Source organism: Onychostoma macrolepis, chromosome 07, assembly GCF_012432095.1.
Source record: "Onychostoma macrolepis isolate SWU-2019 chromosome 07, ASM1243209v1, whole genome shotgun sequence".
Classification (NCBI taxonomy): Eukaryota; Metazoa; Chordata; class Actinopteri; order Cypriniformes; family Cyprinidae; genus Onychostoma; species Onychostoma macrolepis.
Window position 1 is genome coordinate 29,098,707 of NC_081161.1, and position 14,511 is coordinate 29,113,217.

General features: G+C 37.3%; 1 protein-coding gene across 3 annotated transcripts in view; it reads left to right on the forward strand.

The window, feature by feature from the left end:
• Positions 1-14,511, forward strand: part of itga11a (integrin, alpha 11a) — a 43,252-nt gene that overhangs the window by 3,935 nt on the left and 24,806 nt on the right. For all 3 annotated transcript variants that reach the window (XM_058781917.1, XM_058781918.1, XM_058781920.1), the window contains one exon: positions 3,568-3,679. In XM_058781917.1, coding sequence (XP_058637900.1) covers positions 3,568-3,679 — 112 coding nt within the window. Of the gene's footprint in view, positions 1-3,567; positions 3,680-14,511 lie in introns of those variants that run through there.

Here is a 14,511-nt window from a genome sequence, read left to right on the forward strand (position 1 = left end):
TATGCCATGGTTCTGTCAAGCTCTGGCAAATTGTTAGTCTTGGTGATGCATGGGCATTCTCATAGACTGGTGCTTCTCTGTCAGTATGACTGTGGTGTGGCTCCTGTAGCTTGATTGTTGTCCAAAAGCAGCGCAGGCCTGGCCTGGACACAGAGCACAACCCTTGCAGCCACTGTACTGAGGTTTATTTATCTGGGCAAAAGAATCCACACACAGGAAACCCACTCTATAGGACCTGCTGATATTACAGAGAATATTAAAGTGTCTGCCACGTTAGGGCTTTTAAATGGAAACTAAATCCTTTCTACTCCCCCTTTTTTTCCCATTCTTTTTTTCCCTCAAGTTTTCTTCTTCTTTTTTTTTTAGGGTAAAGCTGTTCTCAGCTGGTGTCTGGGACAGTTTGGTTTCAGTAACAGACTGGATGCCTTAGATATGTATTTAAGCTCTTTGGAAAAAGTGATCAGTGACTGTGGGAGAGAATTTAGGTTTAAAAAAAAAAAAAAAACTTAGAAAAAGGTAACATTATCCAGCATGATCACAGGTATTATTCAGCTTTTCTTCTTTGCTGGTCAGCTGACTGATCTATTTTAAGAATCATGCATTCAATGTTCTCATTTTGTTGACTATTCATAAATGAGGACTTCTGGGAGAATGTTTCAGGATAAGATCAAAAGGCTCTGGATGACAGTGTTGCAATTAGTGCAACAGTATGTTGCCATGATATAAGTGAATTATATGGTTTCATATAAGTAACTATTTGAGTTTATATGTAATTAAATGAGTTCAAGCAGTTCATTTAATGCTTGATCTCTGCCAATGCTTCTTTTTTCAGGAAAGAGATCTTTGTCTGATATTCAACAAAGCAGGAGGCAGGTGACGAACAGCTTTGCTCATATAATACTTATACTACTGTTCAAAAGTTTGAATAAGTCTGTGTGCGAACCAGGATCAAACCAAACCTCTTTACATGAGCCTTCATTGCTGTACACAGTGTGATATACAGTTCTCCTGCTCACTATAATATTGTACGTCAGTCACTGGCAGTGTCACTCACAACTCTTCATCACTTTCTGTGAAAGGCAGTGACCAAAAATGAGGCTAGGAAAAACATGTGGTCCACATTATTCCCTGTGCATTCTTGTGCTTGAGCAGATTAATGTGCAAAAATGCTTTTACATCATCTCCAACACTACAGTAGCCTGTCATCATTCATTCTTTTGTCTACACACAGAAAGAGAAAAACGTGGGAAAGAGAAAAAGAGAGAGAGTGTGTGTGTGTGTGTGTGTGTGTGTGTGAGAGAGAGAGAGAGAGAAGACACTAAAAGCACTTCATTTCTCTTCCCCTCCCCTCTACTAAGAGGAAGATCTCTTCATCTCATCCATCAATCATCTGCAAGATATAATACGATGAATGGAAACTATAGTAGCAGACATTACTTATCAGCACTGTCATCAATAAACTATTTCATTTTCACTGGTGGCGGCTGGGAAAATAATAATAATAATAATAAATATATATATATATATATATATATATATATATATATATATATATATATATATATATATAATTTTTAATTTTTAATTTATTTGTAATTTTTTTTTTTTATGTTGAAAGACTTTTTCTTTTAATTGAATCCAGAGGAGATTTTATTCCATTGGTATAGAGGCCAAACTGGAGGTAAGGAGACCTGGGGCCACCAGAGAGAATCAGGCCTTTCATCAGATCCCATTGTATGTTTTCTGCATCCTTGGCATTTTTTTTTTTTTTCCAGTTTCTAGGTGTGCAGGGATATGACATCCATATGCTGTCGTTCAGGGTTCAGGGCATAGATTAACAGAGTAATTCAGTGTAATTCTCAGATAAATTAACCGTTATGTTTACACTTAGATCAAAGCTTTTTTTTTACATTTCTAAGTTCAGCACCTGCTTTAGATTTATTTTTAAGAGCCATGCTTCTGAATACTGATCTTTATGATATGGGGTTGCCATCATGTGATGTTCTAACATGAGAAGACCATCTTTGTACTGTGCATCTGATGTAAAAATATTTGACAATTTTTGCTTAAGCCTTTCTCTGAATATTTAAAGGTCTAGTTCACCAAGAACTGAAACATCTGTCATTTACTTATCGTCATGTCATTCCAAACCTGTATGACGTTAGTTCTTTCTTCTGTAGAAAACAAAAGAAGATATTTTGAAGAATGTTTTTGTCCATGCAATGACAGTCAGTGGGGTCCAAATCAGAACTGGACCCTTACAAAAACCGAAACAAAAATTTTCAGCATACCAGTTTGGATCAACATGAAGGTGAATAAATGATGACAGAATTTCAGTTTTTAGTGAACTATCCCTTTAATTTAAAAAATAATTATCTGTAGCCTAAACGGTCATCTTTCTCAGCCTTTGCTTCATGTTAAGCTATAATTATGGTGCTGACAGGAAGCAACTTAAAAGACAAAAGTAGTCTTTTAACTGGGACTGAAATTGGACCTGCTTGTAAAAGCTCTGTGAGTCAGATGTAACTTCCTTACTGCTGTCTTTCTGTGACTGACAGACTGTCAAATCTGTTGTGATGACTTAGTCTCATGCATAATGAGGTCCTATAGTCCTGTGTCTCCCACACCAGAGTCTGTTGACAGAGTTGGAGAGTGTCAGGTCAAGCAGTGAAAATCATGCAGGCTCTCTCCACGACCGTGAGCATTACATTGATTATGAAGGGTTTTCAGCAGAAGACCTCCATGAATGTGTTTGTTAATCCAGTTACCAAGATCGTGTGTTCTTTGGGAGTCTGTCAGAACATAAACAGAAGCCATACATGCACCTTTGAACTTTGATGGAGACAAAACAATTAAAGTCTGTTTTCTGAATGAGAAACATCAAAACACCAAAGTGACCATAGATTCTTTCCCATTTAAGAAGGATTTCTGGACCACATCTTTAAGGACCTGCAAAAAGCCCAATTAACACTGCAGCTCAGTCATCTACATTGCAGGAAAGACTCACAACTAAGACAAAATTCAGTAAATAACTCAGCTTTGAGTAAAATGACTCTAATTAACTGATTCAGAGAAAATGGAGTGTAAAACTCTATATACAAAATCAATAGGCTAAAAATAATTTTTATTGATTTTTAGATTGTGATATACATTTTCACACTCCATTTTCCATGAGTCTGTGCATATTTGGCCTAAGCCAAATCACATGACAGATCATGGTCTCTGAGACTAGATTCATTGTAGGTTATAACTCAGTTCTGACAAAATAATTATTGCGTTTGCCCTTGCAAGCAACAAGGGCAAAACATACAAAACATTGCAAAAACAATCTGTTGTTTGCTTTCTGTTCATCTGTGAGTTGTTTAGAAATGATTTCCGATTACATCTAGTGTAGTTCATGAAAGGAAACTACTGTTTAGGACTCGGTTTAGCCACAATTCAATTTTGCTTAGTTTTGGGTCATTGCTGGAGCTCGTTGTCTCGTAGAATCTATTGCCAGTAAATGCAGTCTTATGTCTAAGCATGCTGTGGATAGTTCATATTTGAATTGTCTGTGTCTGTTTACAGGGTTCCATGACTGTTTCAACATTGACACCAGAAATCACAGGATCATAAAGGGCCCCAGGCAGACACAGTTTGGCTACACTGTCCAACAACACATGGCTGGAGGGCAGAAGTGGTAAGGAAGCACTTCTTAGGTCTTTTTCTGTACCCCTTCATCCCCTAAACTATACTCCCCCTAAAGAGATGTTTACCTCAGATGTTGAGTAATGTTTACCTCATTAGTGAATGCTGACAGAAGAAGATTTTTCCTTCAAAATATCATAAAAGTTGAATTTTTGGTAACACTTTACTTAAAGCCTTTATGTAGGCCTATAATGCATTGTAAAAGTAGTTTTAATGTATTAATTATGCCTTGTAATTTACCTCATAATACATTGTCCAATCTCATGAATAATTTTAACCACAGTTATACAATTATAACACTTATCAATGCGTTGTTGCACTATTCATTTTAAATTCAGCTGTAATTATTTGCAAGACATAATGTATTACAATATACATTATGAATAATTATAATACATTATATCCTTTAATAACCTTTTATAATGCATTATGCATAAAGGATTTAAAGGGATAGTTCACCCAAAAATGAAAATTAGCCAAAGATTTACTCACCCTCAGGGCATCCTAGACGTGTCTGACATTCCTCTTTCATACGAACACATTCGGAGTTATATTGTCCTGTCTGTTCCAATCTGTATAATTGCAGTGAATGGTGCCCCTGTTTCTGAATCCGAAAAAATAGTATCCAACCATCACAAAACTACTCCACACGGCTGTGGGGTGTTAATAAAGGACTTCTGAAGCGAAACGATGCATTAGTTTAAGAAAAATGTCGATTCTTAAAACTTTATAAACTGAAATGTGCAGCTTCCTGTCTCTCAAGCAGGCGCGTTCACGACAAGGCAGTCGAGCGTATGACATAGGTGTAATGAAACGCGAACTTAAGATCTTAAAATGTATTGATTCGTTGAATGTGTTCGTCTGAAAGAGGAATGTCAGACATGCCTAGGATGCCCTGAGGGTGAGTAAATATTTGGCTAATTTTAATTTTTGGGTGAACTATCCCTTTAAGTAAAGTTTTACCGATTTTTAAAAAAATCTTCTTTTATGTTCTATAAAAGAAAGAAAGAATTAGAATGACATTGGCGAGTAAATGATTTTTTTTTCAGAGAACTGTCCCTTTAAGACTTTAAGACTCCCTTAAGGTTTTATGGTTTTATTGACATCTTACATATATTTGAAAATACAGGGAGCATGGTTCTCTGCTTGAAGGGTTAGTTCACCCCAAAATGAAAATTCTGTCATTAATTACTCACCCTCATGTCGTTCCAAACCCGTAAGACCTTCGGTCATCTTCGGAACACAAATTAAGATGTTTTTGATGAAATCGGAGAGCTTTCTGACCCTCCATAGACAGCAATGCAACTGAAATGTTCCCAGCACAAAAGCACTTTGCTATGCGAAAAATCGTAGTGGTAGTGTAATTCAGAAAGATGTCCAAGGGAAAATAGTGAATTTGTTTATCATTGCATCTCCCAAATCAACAGTAGATCTCATTGCTTCAGTGATTTATAAAGTTTTCATCACAAGTAAATTTAGATCTCTTGTAAAAGGAAAATCCACCAATGATGCTTTTACGGGCTTATGAGAATTGGAAGGAGTTTAACATTTGTTTATCACTGTGATATCATCATCTCTCTTTGCTTTGATTCCAGTCTGGCATCTCAGTATGTCTGCTTGGCCACAGCTCACCTGAAACCCAGCCCAGAGGTCTATATCGCTGTGTGTGTGAAATAATAAGTATGCCTGCAAAGAAAAATGTTTTCTTTGTTTAACAATGTAATTCACCTGAAATAAATGTTAATGTACCACTCATGCTGGTTTGATATAAGCATGCAAGAGAATCCAGCTCATTTGCTTCTATTCATAATGAGGAGATTTGTTCACCCATTGTACCCGAGTTCATGAAAATGATATATTCTATCTCACATTCCCTAGATAACGGTTAAATGGCTCGGTCTGTAGTTTAGCTGTGAGTGTGTTGTCAGTTTAGCTGGACTGATATGGGGTGATATCAGCAAAGACTTTCTCAAGTGAGCGGCTGCCAAACAGACCCCCTTTCTGTCTCTGCCCCATTCACACAGCATCTGGAAACCATTAACAGGCCAGAGGAAATTTTCAGTGTGGCATTTGTGTCTGGCTTGGCTCTTGTGTATGTGTGTGTCACTTTTATTTAATCATATGCAAGGGGTGAGTTGTGTGTTGTGAATGTGCACTTAAACAACATTCACAAAATCAGACTCAGTTAGAGACATGTACGTCAACAAATACTAACAGATTAAACTACACACAAAGCCAAGAGATACTGTTTGAAAGCACAATTACAATAACTGAGTCAGATTTCACAATACAGGTATATTTTAAACAGCAGTATGCTGCAAACAGTTGAAAGTGAAAATCTGTTTATGTGTATGCGATAGAAAGACAGATCATAAGAGAGAGTGTGTAGTGTTTATGCTGGCATGACTCTAGGCAGTAGGAGAGGAAAAGGTTTTTGCAGGAATTGGCAATAGACAGTAGCTAATCACCATTATGTGGTGAGGCTACCTCAGAGCGTTTGAACAGGGGAAACATTTTGGACACTGCTGGCTATTTACTTATGCGTGTGTGTACTGGTGCACAGTTTGACTCAGGAAATGTCTTGATTAGCGCAGTCAGATCCTCAGAGGAGAATGTTTAGTCCAAGAAAGTAATGGAGTCTAGCTGTGTCTCACCTCTCTCACAACCCCGAAGCCTTGCAGTGTGGATAACACACAATACATTCACTCTGACAGTTAAAGCTCTTTTTCATGCAGGTTTCAGTTCAGCATATCTACACTATTATATTCAGTGAAGTGACTGTTTTGACGGGGGTCCATAGAGACTTGTTTCTGAGGCTTGAGCCATAGTCACTTGCCCTCAAATGTTTTGAGATTATACTTGACTGAGGGTCTGTGGAGACTTGTTTCTGAGGGGATGCATTAAGTTCCTCTGTAAAACTTACTCGTTGGGCTCACAAATTTTTTTTTATAAATAATATATATATATATATATATAGTGCCCTCCAAAAGAATTGGAACAGTGAAGACAAAATTGTTCTGTTGGCTGTGGAGTCAAGACATTTGCAAATATGATGAAAAGATTAATATGAGACAAAACTACAGAATGTCAGAATTTATGATTAGCCGTTTCAACACAGATGTTTTACCAAATAAAAAGAACAGCACTTTTAGAGTTCATCCCACTCATTGATGTGAGCATAAGTCTTGGGACAGTTGAACATAAGGCAGATATAAAAGATTAAAAGCTATTATTTAGTTGCAGATCCCTTGTGCGCAATCACAGCAGTGAGTCTGTGACCCATAGACATCACCAGACTCTTGGTCTCATCCTTTGAAATACTTTTCCCAGCCTTTAATGCAGCCAATTACAATTGTTACTTGTTTTGGGGAGTTTCTGCCTTTACTCTCCTCTTCTTCTGGAGAAATTCATGTTCAATCGGATTTAAATCTGGAGCTTGACTTGGGCAATCTAAGACTTTCCATTTCTTTGCCCTTATAAACTCCTTGACTGAACTGGCAGGGTGTTTTGGGCCATTGTCCTGATGCAATATGGCATTTTCTTGAATATTGGTAGGCAAGGTGGATTTGTACCCTTCCAAATTCATTCTGCTACTGTCATCATACATTAAGTCATCAGTAGAGTTGAGAGGGCCTGTTCCAGTGGCAGCCATGCATGCCCATGCCATGACACCACCTCCACCATGCTTTACAGATGAGGCTGTATGCTTGGGATCATTGCAGTTTCCTTTTTTTCTCCACATTTTTGCTTTCCCATCACTTAGATAAAGGTTCATCTTTGTCTCATCAGTCCATAAACACAGTTCCAAAAAAAGCACTTAAACAACATTCACAAAACCAGACTCAGTTAGAGACATGCACGTCAACAAATACTAACAGATTAAACTGCACACAAAGCCAAGAGATACTGTTTGAAATCCCAATTACAATAACTGAGTCAGATTTCACAATACAGGTATATTTTAAACAGCAGTATGCTGCAAACAGTTGAAAGTGAAAATCTGTTTATGTGTATGCGATAGAAAGACAGATCATAAGAGAGAGTGTGTTGTGTTTATACTGGCATGACTCTAGGCAGTAGGAGAGGAAAAGGTTCATCAACTGCTGTTGTTTTCTCAGCCGATCAGGTAGTTGTTGGTTGCTGGTGGTTTCCAAACTCTTGATTTCTCCATGCCCTTTGTTTTTGCTATAGCTCTAATTGACTTCCTCTTTTCTTTTAGCATCCAAATTGCTTGCTTTTCTGTCAAAGTCAGCTCTCTCATCTTCATCCTGGTTTGTGTGTGTCATCATCGAATGAAAGATTCAGAATGCAGAAGTAATGGATATAACTGCGTAATGGATATATACAACATATTCCCTGCTTTTAATATCTGAAACATTTATGCAACAGGACACACTTGGAAAGACCTGTGAGGCAACTGTTCCAATACTTATGGTCACATCAGATAGAGGGATGAAACTCTAAAAGTGCTGAACTTTCTATGTGTTGAATCACCCAATAATAAAATGTGACATTCTGTAGTTGTCTCATATTCATCTTTTAATCATATTTGTAAATGTCTTGACTCCACAGCCAACAGAGCAATTTTGTCTTTACTGTTCCAATACTTTTGGAGGGCACTGTATATATATATATATATATATATATATTGTAACGGGTGGAAGAATCACACAACAAGGTGGGTCAATGAATGCCCCGAAGGGTGCGTTTATTGTGCCAAGAATTCGTGCCGAAGTGCTCGTGTGAGATATTCTCGTGCTCCAGGATCCGCGTCTTCCCTCCTTCCACGTGGATGAGTGCTGGGTGTCGGTGTGGTGATCGTGCCTCGGGGCTGGCTGGTCAGACACTGCTCTCTGTCGAATAAGGAGATGGAGGTTAGCGATCTCATAACCGGAGACGTATCTCCCCAGTCTGTGCGCGTTGGCGGCTTTTGTTGGAGTCCCTTGATTGGGTTCAGGTGTGGCCGGCCAGCCTGCGCTGATGGCGTGCAGGTGTTCCTCCTCCGTTTCCAGGGCGACGCTGATGAGGCCTCGGGACACGCGTCACAATATATATATATATATATATATATATATACACAGTATATATATGTGTGTGTGTGTGTGTGTAATTTTTATTTTATTTTTTTCATTCAAGCAAAACTGGGTAATTGTACTCAAATGCACCATGAGAGAAGCACTAATTAACCCTCGTGTAGTTTTCTGGTCTTTTTGACCTGAGATGATTTTCTTTTTCCTATAAATGCTAGTTAATGTCTTTACATTACACTAAAACATACTGACTTTGCTCAAGTAAGGCATAACAACTAACTGATTTAGGCATCATTAATCTTATTCACCTTACTTTTGAGTGAACATTGCCAAAATTTTCCACAAGTACACTCAAAAACTGTTCTTCAAAAACGTTTTCATATCTCAGATCCAATCATCCAGCTGAAAGAGAATGGCTAATGATGATAACAGCAAAAGACAATAATCCAATTAGTTGTTTTTGTCTCCTTCTCTTTGAATGTGGCTATTTTCAAAATAGAAAAACAATGTACTTATTAAGGCATACTGCAAAGTATATACTACTATTGTATAAACTAGTATACTGTAAGAAACTAGTTTTATATAACTGTAAATAAAACAATAAAATAAAATAATGAGTCAACAGTTAAAATGTTACATTGTATTTGTATGCTATTCCAAACTCTTCTTTCTCTTTCTCTTTCTCTTTCTCTTTCTCTTTCTCTTTCTCTTTCTCTTTCTCTTTCTCTTTCTTTTTCTCTTTCTCTTTCTCTTTCTCTCGGGTGCAGAGAGGGTCCTATCACAGCAGCATGCAGTGGCAAGAGGTCTTATCCCAGTTTCAGAGGCACAGAAGGGGTTTAGTGTTGTAGGAAAATGGGGGAAAGGGGCTGGCAACACACACATCAGCTGTGGTTACTGCTATGGAAGGCTGTGGAAGGGAGTATGTAGCCGTTGTTCTCTCATATTTTTCTTAACATTATGTAAACATATGCATTTTATTTCAGGTCAGTACACCAGGACTGTTTGGAACACGTTCACAGTACATGTTCCAAGACAGGCATTGCCCTGCATGCTGTGTATTAGAACACTCTCAAAAGTTGTTACCATGTAGCAGATACATAATTACAGGCTAGAAACTTTGAAATGTTTGAAGTGCCACAAACCGCTAAACAAGCATGTTGAATTTTATTTTAAATCAGAAATATATACATTTTATTTATTTTTAACTTGCATCAACTCTTCAACTCTTTAGCTCTGTGATGATGATAAAAACAGATCCAGCCAAATACAGCATTCGTTGCACAACTCATATGGAGCATGTGGGAGTTTTGGAGCACAGGAAATTTTCACGGGTGATGAATATCTATTTTAACTATTTCAGGAATCTGTTGTTTTGGTGTACAGGACTGCTGTGTTTGGCTTCTTTGAAGTATGAATAATACTGTAGGCCTATGTGTTTGCGACTGTTTCATATTGAAAATGCGTGTTTTACACTTATTTGTATTTTTCATTCTGTTTTGTATTGTTTTAAATTTACGTCCTTCCTCTATACCAGTGGTTTTCAATCCTGTTCCTCAGGACCCACAGCTCTGCACATTTTGCATGTCTCCCTTATCTGACACACTCATTGAGTTCATGGAGCCCTTTCCTAATAAACTGATGATCTGAATCAGGTGTGTCAATTAGGGAGACATGCAAAATGTGCAGAGCTGTGGGTCCCCAGGAACAAGTTTGAAAACCATTGCTCTCTATACAATACCAGTCAAAAGTTTTGGGTCCTTTTTTTTAACATTTTAAAATGTCTTTTGTTTCTGTGATGCAACATTAAAGCCATTAGTCAACTCTTAAGCGTCACATGATCCTTCACAAATTCTAATATGCTGATTTAGATTTCAAGTAACATTTCTTATTATTATCAATGTTAGAAACAGTAGTACTGCTTAATATTTTTATGGAAAACAAGATAAGGCGTTTTCGCACCGGAGGAACCTTTTCATAGTTCTTAGAACTATTGATGGAAGCTCCTACTTTTTGGCATGTTCGCACCGCAGGAACTAGGAGCGTATTTTGTTCTAGGAACTCTGTTTGGGGGAATTAATTTAGCTCCTACTTCAGATTAGGGTCTAAAACAGTTCTGTACACTCTCAGAAATAAAGGTACAAAAGCTGTCACTGGGGCGGTACCTTTTCAAAAGTTACACTTTTGTACCTATTAGGTTAAAATATGTACACTTTAAGTACTAATATGTACCTTTAAGGTACCAAAATGGACCCTTTAGGTACAAACATGTATCTTTTGAAAAGGTACCGCCCCAGTGACAGCTTTTGTACCTTCATTTCTGAGAGTGTAGGAACTACCAGTGGCGTAAGTGTATGTTGACTGGCCAATGCATGCAAAACACCGGCTACCCGGCATTTTTAAAAAGCTGTGTAAAAATATTTACTCCACGAACATTGAAAACAGCGATAACGATATTTACATATTGTCTGAAGCATTGTGTTCTTTTCTCAGCCTCGATGATAACACTGCAAGTTGTCAGATTTAGTCAGATTTTAATGCACTTTCAATCGCATTCCATCTCTGTTATCTATGGCGTCCTCCGATCAGTGATTGTTGATGTTTGTAAATGCTAGCTAGTTCTTAGAATTACATTCCTAGAACTACGTGGTGGGAAAGCGCCTATGCATTTACATGGTTCTTTGGTGAATAGAAAGTTCAGAAGGAGAGCATTTGCAGTTTTATCCTTGCTGAATAAAAGCATTAAAAAAATGCAATTTTACTGACCCCAAACCTTTGAAGTGTATGTATTATTTATAAATGTTAGAGGTCAAATATCTGAGGTCTTAAGAGCTACATAAAATAATCTGTAGCCATCATTACCTTCAGCTGTTAGTGATACCAAATGGAGCAATTTTTAAATTCTTTTTATTCTGTCTCTCACTTTCTGGTGTAGTAGTTTGGATAGAAACAGATCACAGCTCATATGTGGAGAGAAAACTTTTTAAACTGCAAGGCAATACACAAATAGCTGAGTTTGGTTATGACTTGTATAACTATGACTTGCATGACTATTATGACTTGGTTGTTCATGATGGTGTTCATGGATAAAAAGGCATAAATTCTTTCCCTGACATCTCTCTGGCTGCCAATGGGATTTTTCCTGGGTGGCCACTGACACATGCACATCCGCAGAATTGGCCTGATAGATCTTTTGGGATATCATACAGACAAACGTGGACACATATGCACAGCTTGTTTATTTTTGAGGGGTTGCAGTTTGAATTCCTTGCTGAGTTTTGACTTTTGTCTGGCCTGTGACCTCTGAATTCTTCAAGCAGCAGGAGGGATGAAGCGTCCTTCATCTCTACTCTCAAATTTAGCTGATTTATACTGCTCCCAAGCCTTTTACACTGGTCTTGGAAAATTAATCTGTACATGAATGTCTTGGTTTACAAAGCAGTAATGATTAGATGAAATTAACATGTGCAGTAATAGTTTTATGGGTTTAAGGAATCATGGTGAGTTGCCATAATTACTTAACTAGTTTTGCTGCCTTTGCTATAAAGAAATGACAGCACAGAAGTGTTGCGTTTCATGGTAACATCAGTCTGATGAGGTTTTTGTGATGCTTGACGTGCCCTTTTAAATCAATAACACACAGGCCATGAAAAGGATAAAGCATTTGTGGTTCATCTCTCCTTTTCTGTCCCATCATAAATGAAAGTAATGAAACGCCGTATCAGTGGACTCACTGGCACTCCATAGACCTCAGCTCCATGGTACCATGAGCAAAGTCTTTTCTCACTCTCCAAATGTGAAAAACATTTGGCTATTAATGGCAAACCCTTTCCTCTTCGATTTTTCCAAAGGATCTGGGCTGCTAGTACAGCGTTTTGTGGCAGATTGAATATGTAAAGGTTGTGCATTAGCGAGGCTGTTTCATTCAGTGCTATTAGCCTTTTGTAGCCCTGCCGCAGAGAAAAAAACTTGAGAGCTTAATGAGTCTGAGCTTGATTGTTTTAACAGCTCACTGTGTCATTACCCTGGAAGTTTGACTAGACCATTAAATCACTGCAGCAAAGGTCCTCTTTCTCATGCTCATCTCACTATTTCTCTTTCATACTTCCTTCTCTCCTTTTTTTAAGTGAGTGTGTCCTGAGCTGAACTCAAGTGTAAAGTATAGTGCCAAAGGCAGCTATAACACCAGTAATATTCATGATATTAATAGCAGTGAAAATATGCACACAGTCTGAGCTCCGTCTGAGAAAAATCGTTTCCAGAGACATTTCAAAATGTTTAGATGAACTTTTAACTGGAGACTTCTGTTGGTTGTTTTATGTGTAAGCTTATTTCCTTATTTCATGCTAATTTCAAACCAGTGTCAAACTTAGAGTGTTTATTTATCCAAAAATTGGTATATCACAGAAATGTCATATTTACATATGAAACAGTGATAAACTGTCCCTGTTGGTTTATTTTGTTTATTTGATCGTACTGACTGAATTACCTTAGTCAGGCTGAGCAGTAGGGCGTGTGCAGTGCTTCTTGTTCTACTTCATTTCTTAATTCCACTGTAAATAGCCTGTGGGTGTCTTATAATTATATTTTAACTGTAATGGGTGAAATCCATTTGTTTTGGAAGCTGGATCCAGATTTTGTTGGAATGCCTCACTGCTGAAGCTTGCCAAACAGAGAAATATTTTCTCGAGGGGCCCCTGATGTTGACCCCTGGCCTATGGCAGAACACTCATGGAGGTCTGGATCTGCAGTAAACTAGTGTCAGATATCGCTCTCTGAATCGCTCTGTCCCTGAGTGGGTATTGCTCCTGTTTAGAGCATTAACCTTTACCACCTGTCAGAATCAGCTTTAGATGTGCTGATTATTGGCGTGTGTGAGATGCAGTGTTTCAAACGGTTTTCATTGTGGAAGGATGTGATAGTGCCTTTGTGATTTGAATTTTTCATGTGTAATACAGAATGAAGAGGCGTTTTCAGACTACGCCAAGAATCATCAGATGTGATGATCTCCTTCCTAAAATATAAAAGCAGCTCAATATTTTCCCATAGAGCCGTTTATACTGCATCAAGTCAAGTGAGCTTTAGTGTCATTCTGCTATATGTGGAAGCGGACCATGGTGCTACTGTACATATTTAAACATATATAAATATAAATATACACAAAGCTAACCTATTGAAGAGGTAATCTAACTATAATATATTTTACATAGATACTTTACATATACTTTAAACTTACACTTTTTATTTACTCGTACATATCAACACATAATGCAATGGTACATAAAGACAACAAACAGCACAAAAACTGGAAACAATGCAAGATGACATTAAGGGCATAAGGACACAATAGACAGGCTGAAGTGTATACTTGCAAACATATGTGTTTGCCTGTAAGTAAATATGCAATGTATGAAAAATATGCAAACAGAGTCTGTGTGTGAAAAATCTGAATAGTACACATGATCCTATGCAGAAAAGAAGTTGATTCAGAAATTCATTTATTAGCTTATATTGGTCATTGTCAAAAGCTAAAATAATTGAATGAAATGTTTTATATAATATATATTTTAAATCATACTTATATTTTAAAATATATGAAATTATATTTTCTCTTTTTTTTTTGGTAATTTTTCTTTATGCTCGTTTTGTTTTAACTAAATAATTAAATTAATAACAAAATGTTTTGTTTTGGTTTGGTTTGAAAGGTTCTCTACCACTCCTTGCAAGCCCTGGTCTATTGTTTTGATTAGTTTTTTTGTGTTTTGCTTTGTTTTGGTTTGGTTTGAAAGGTCCTCTA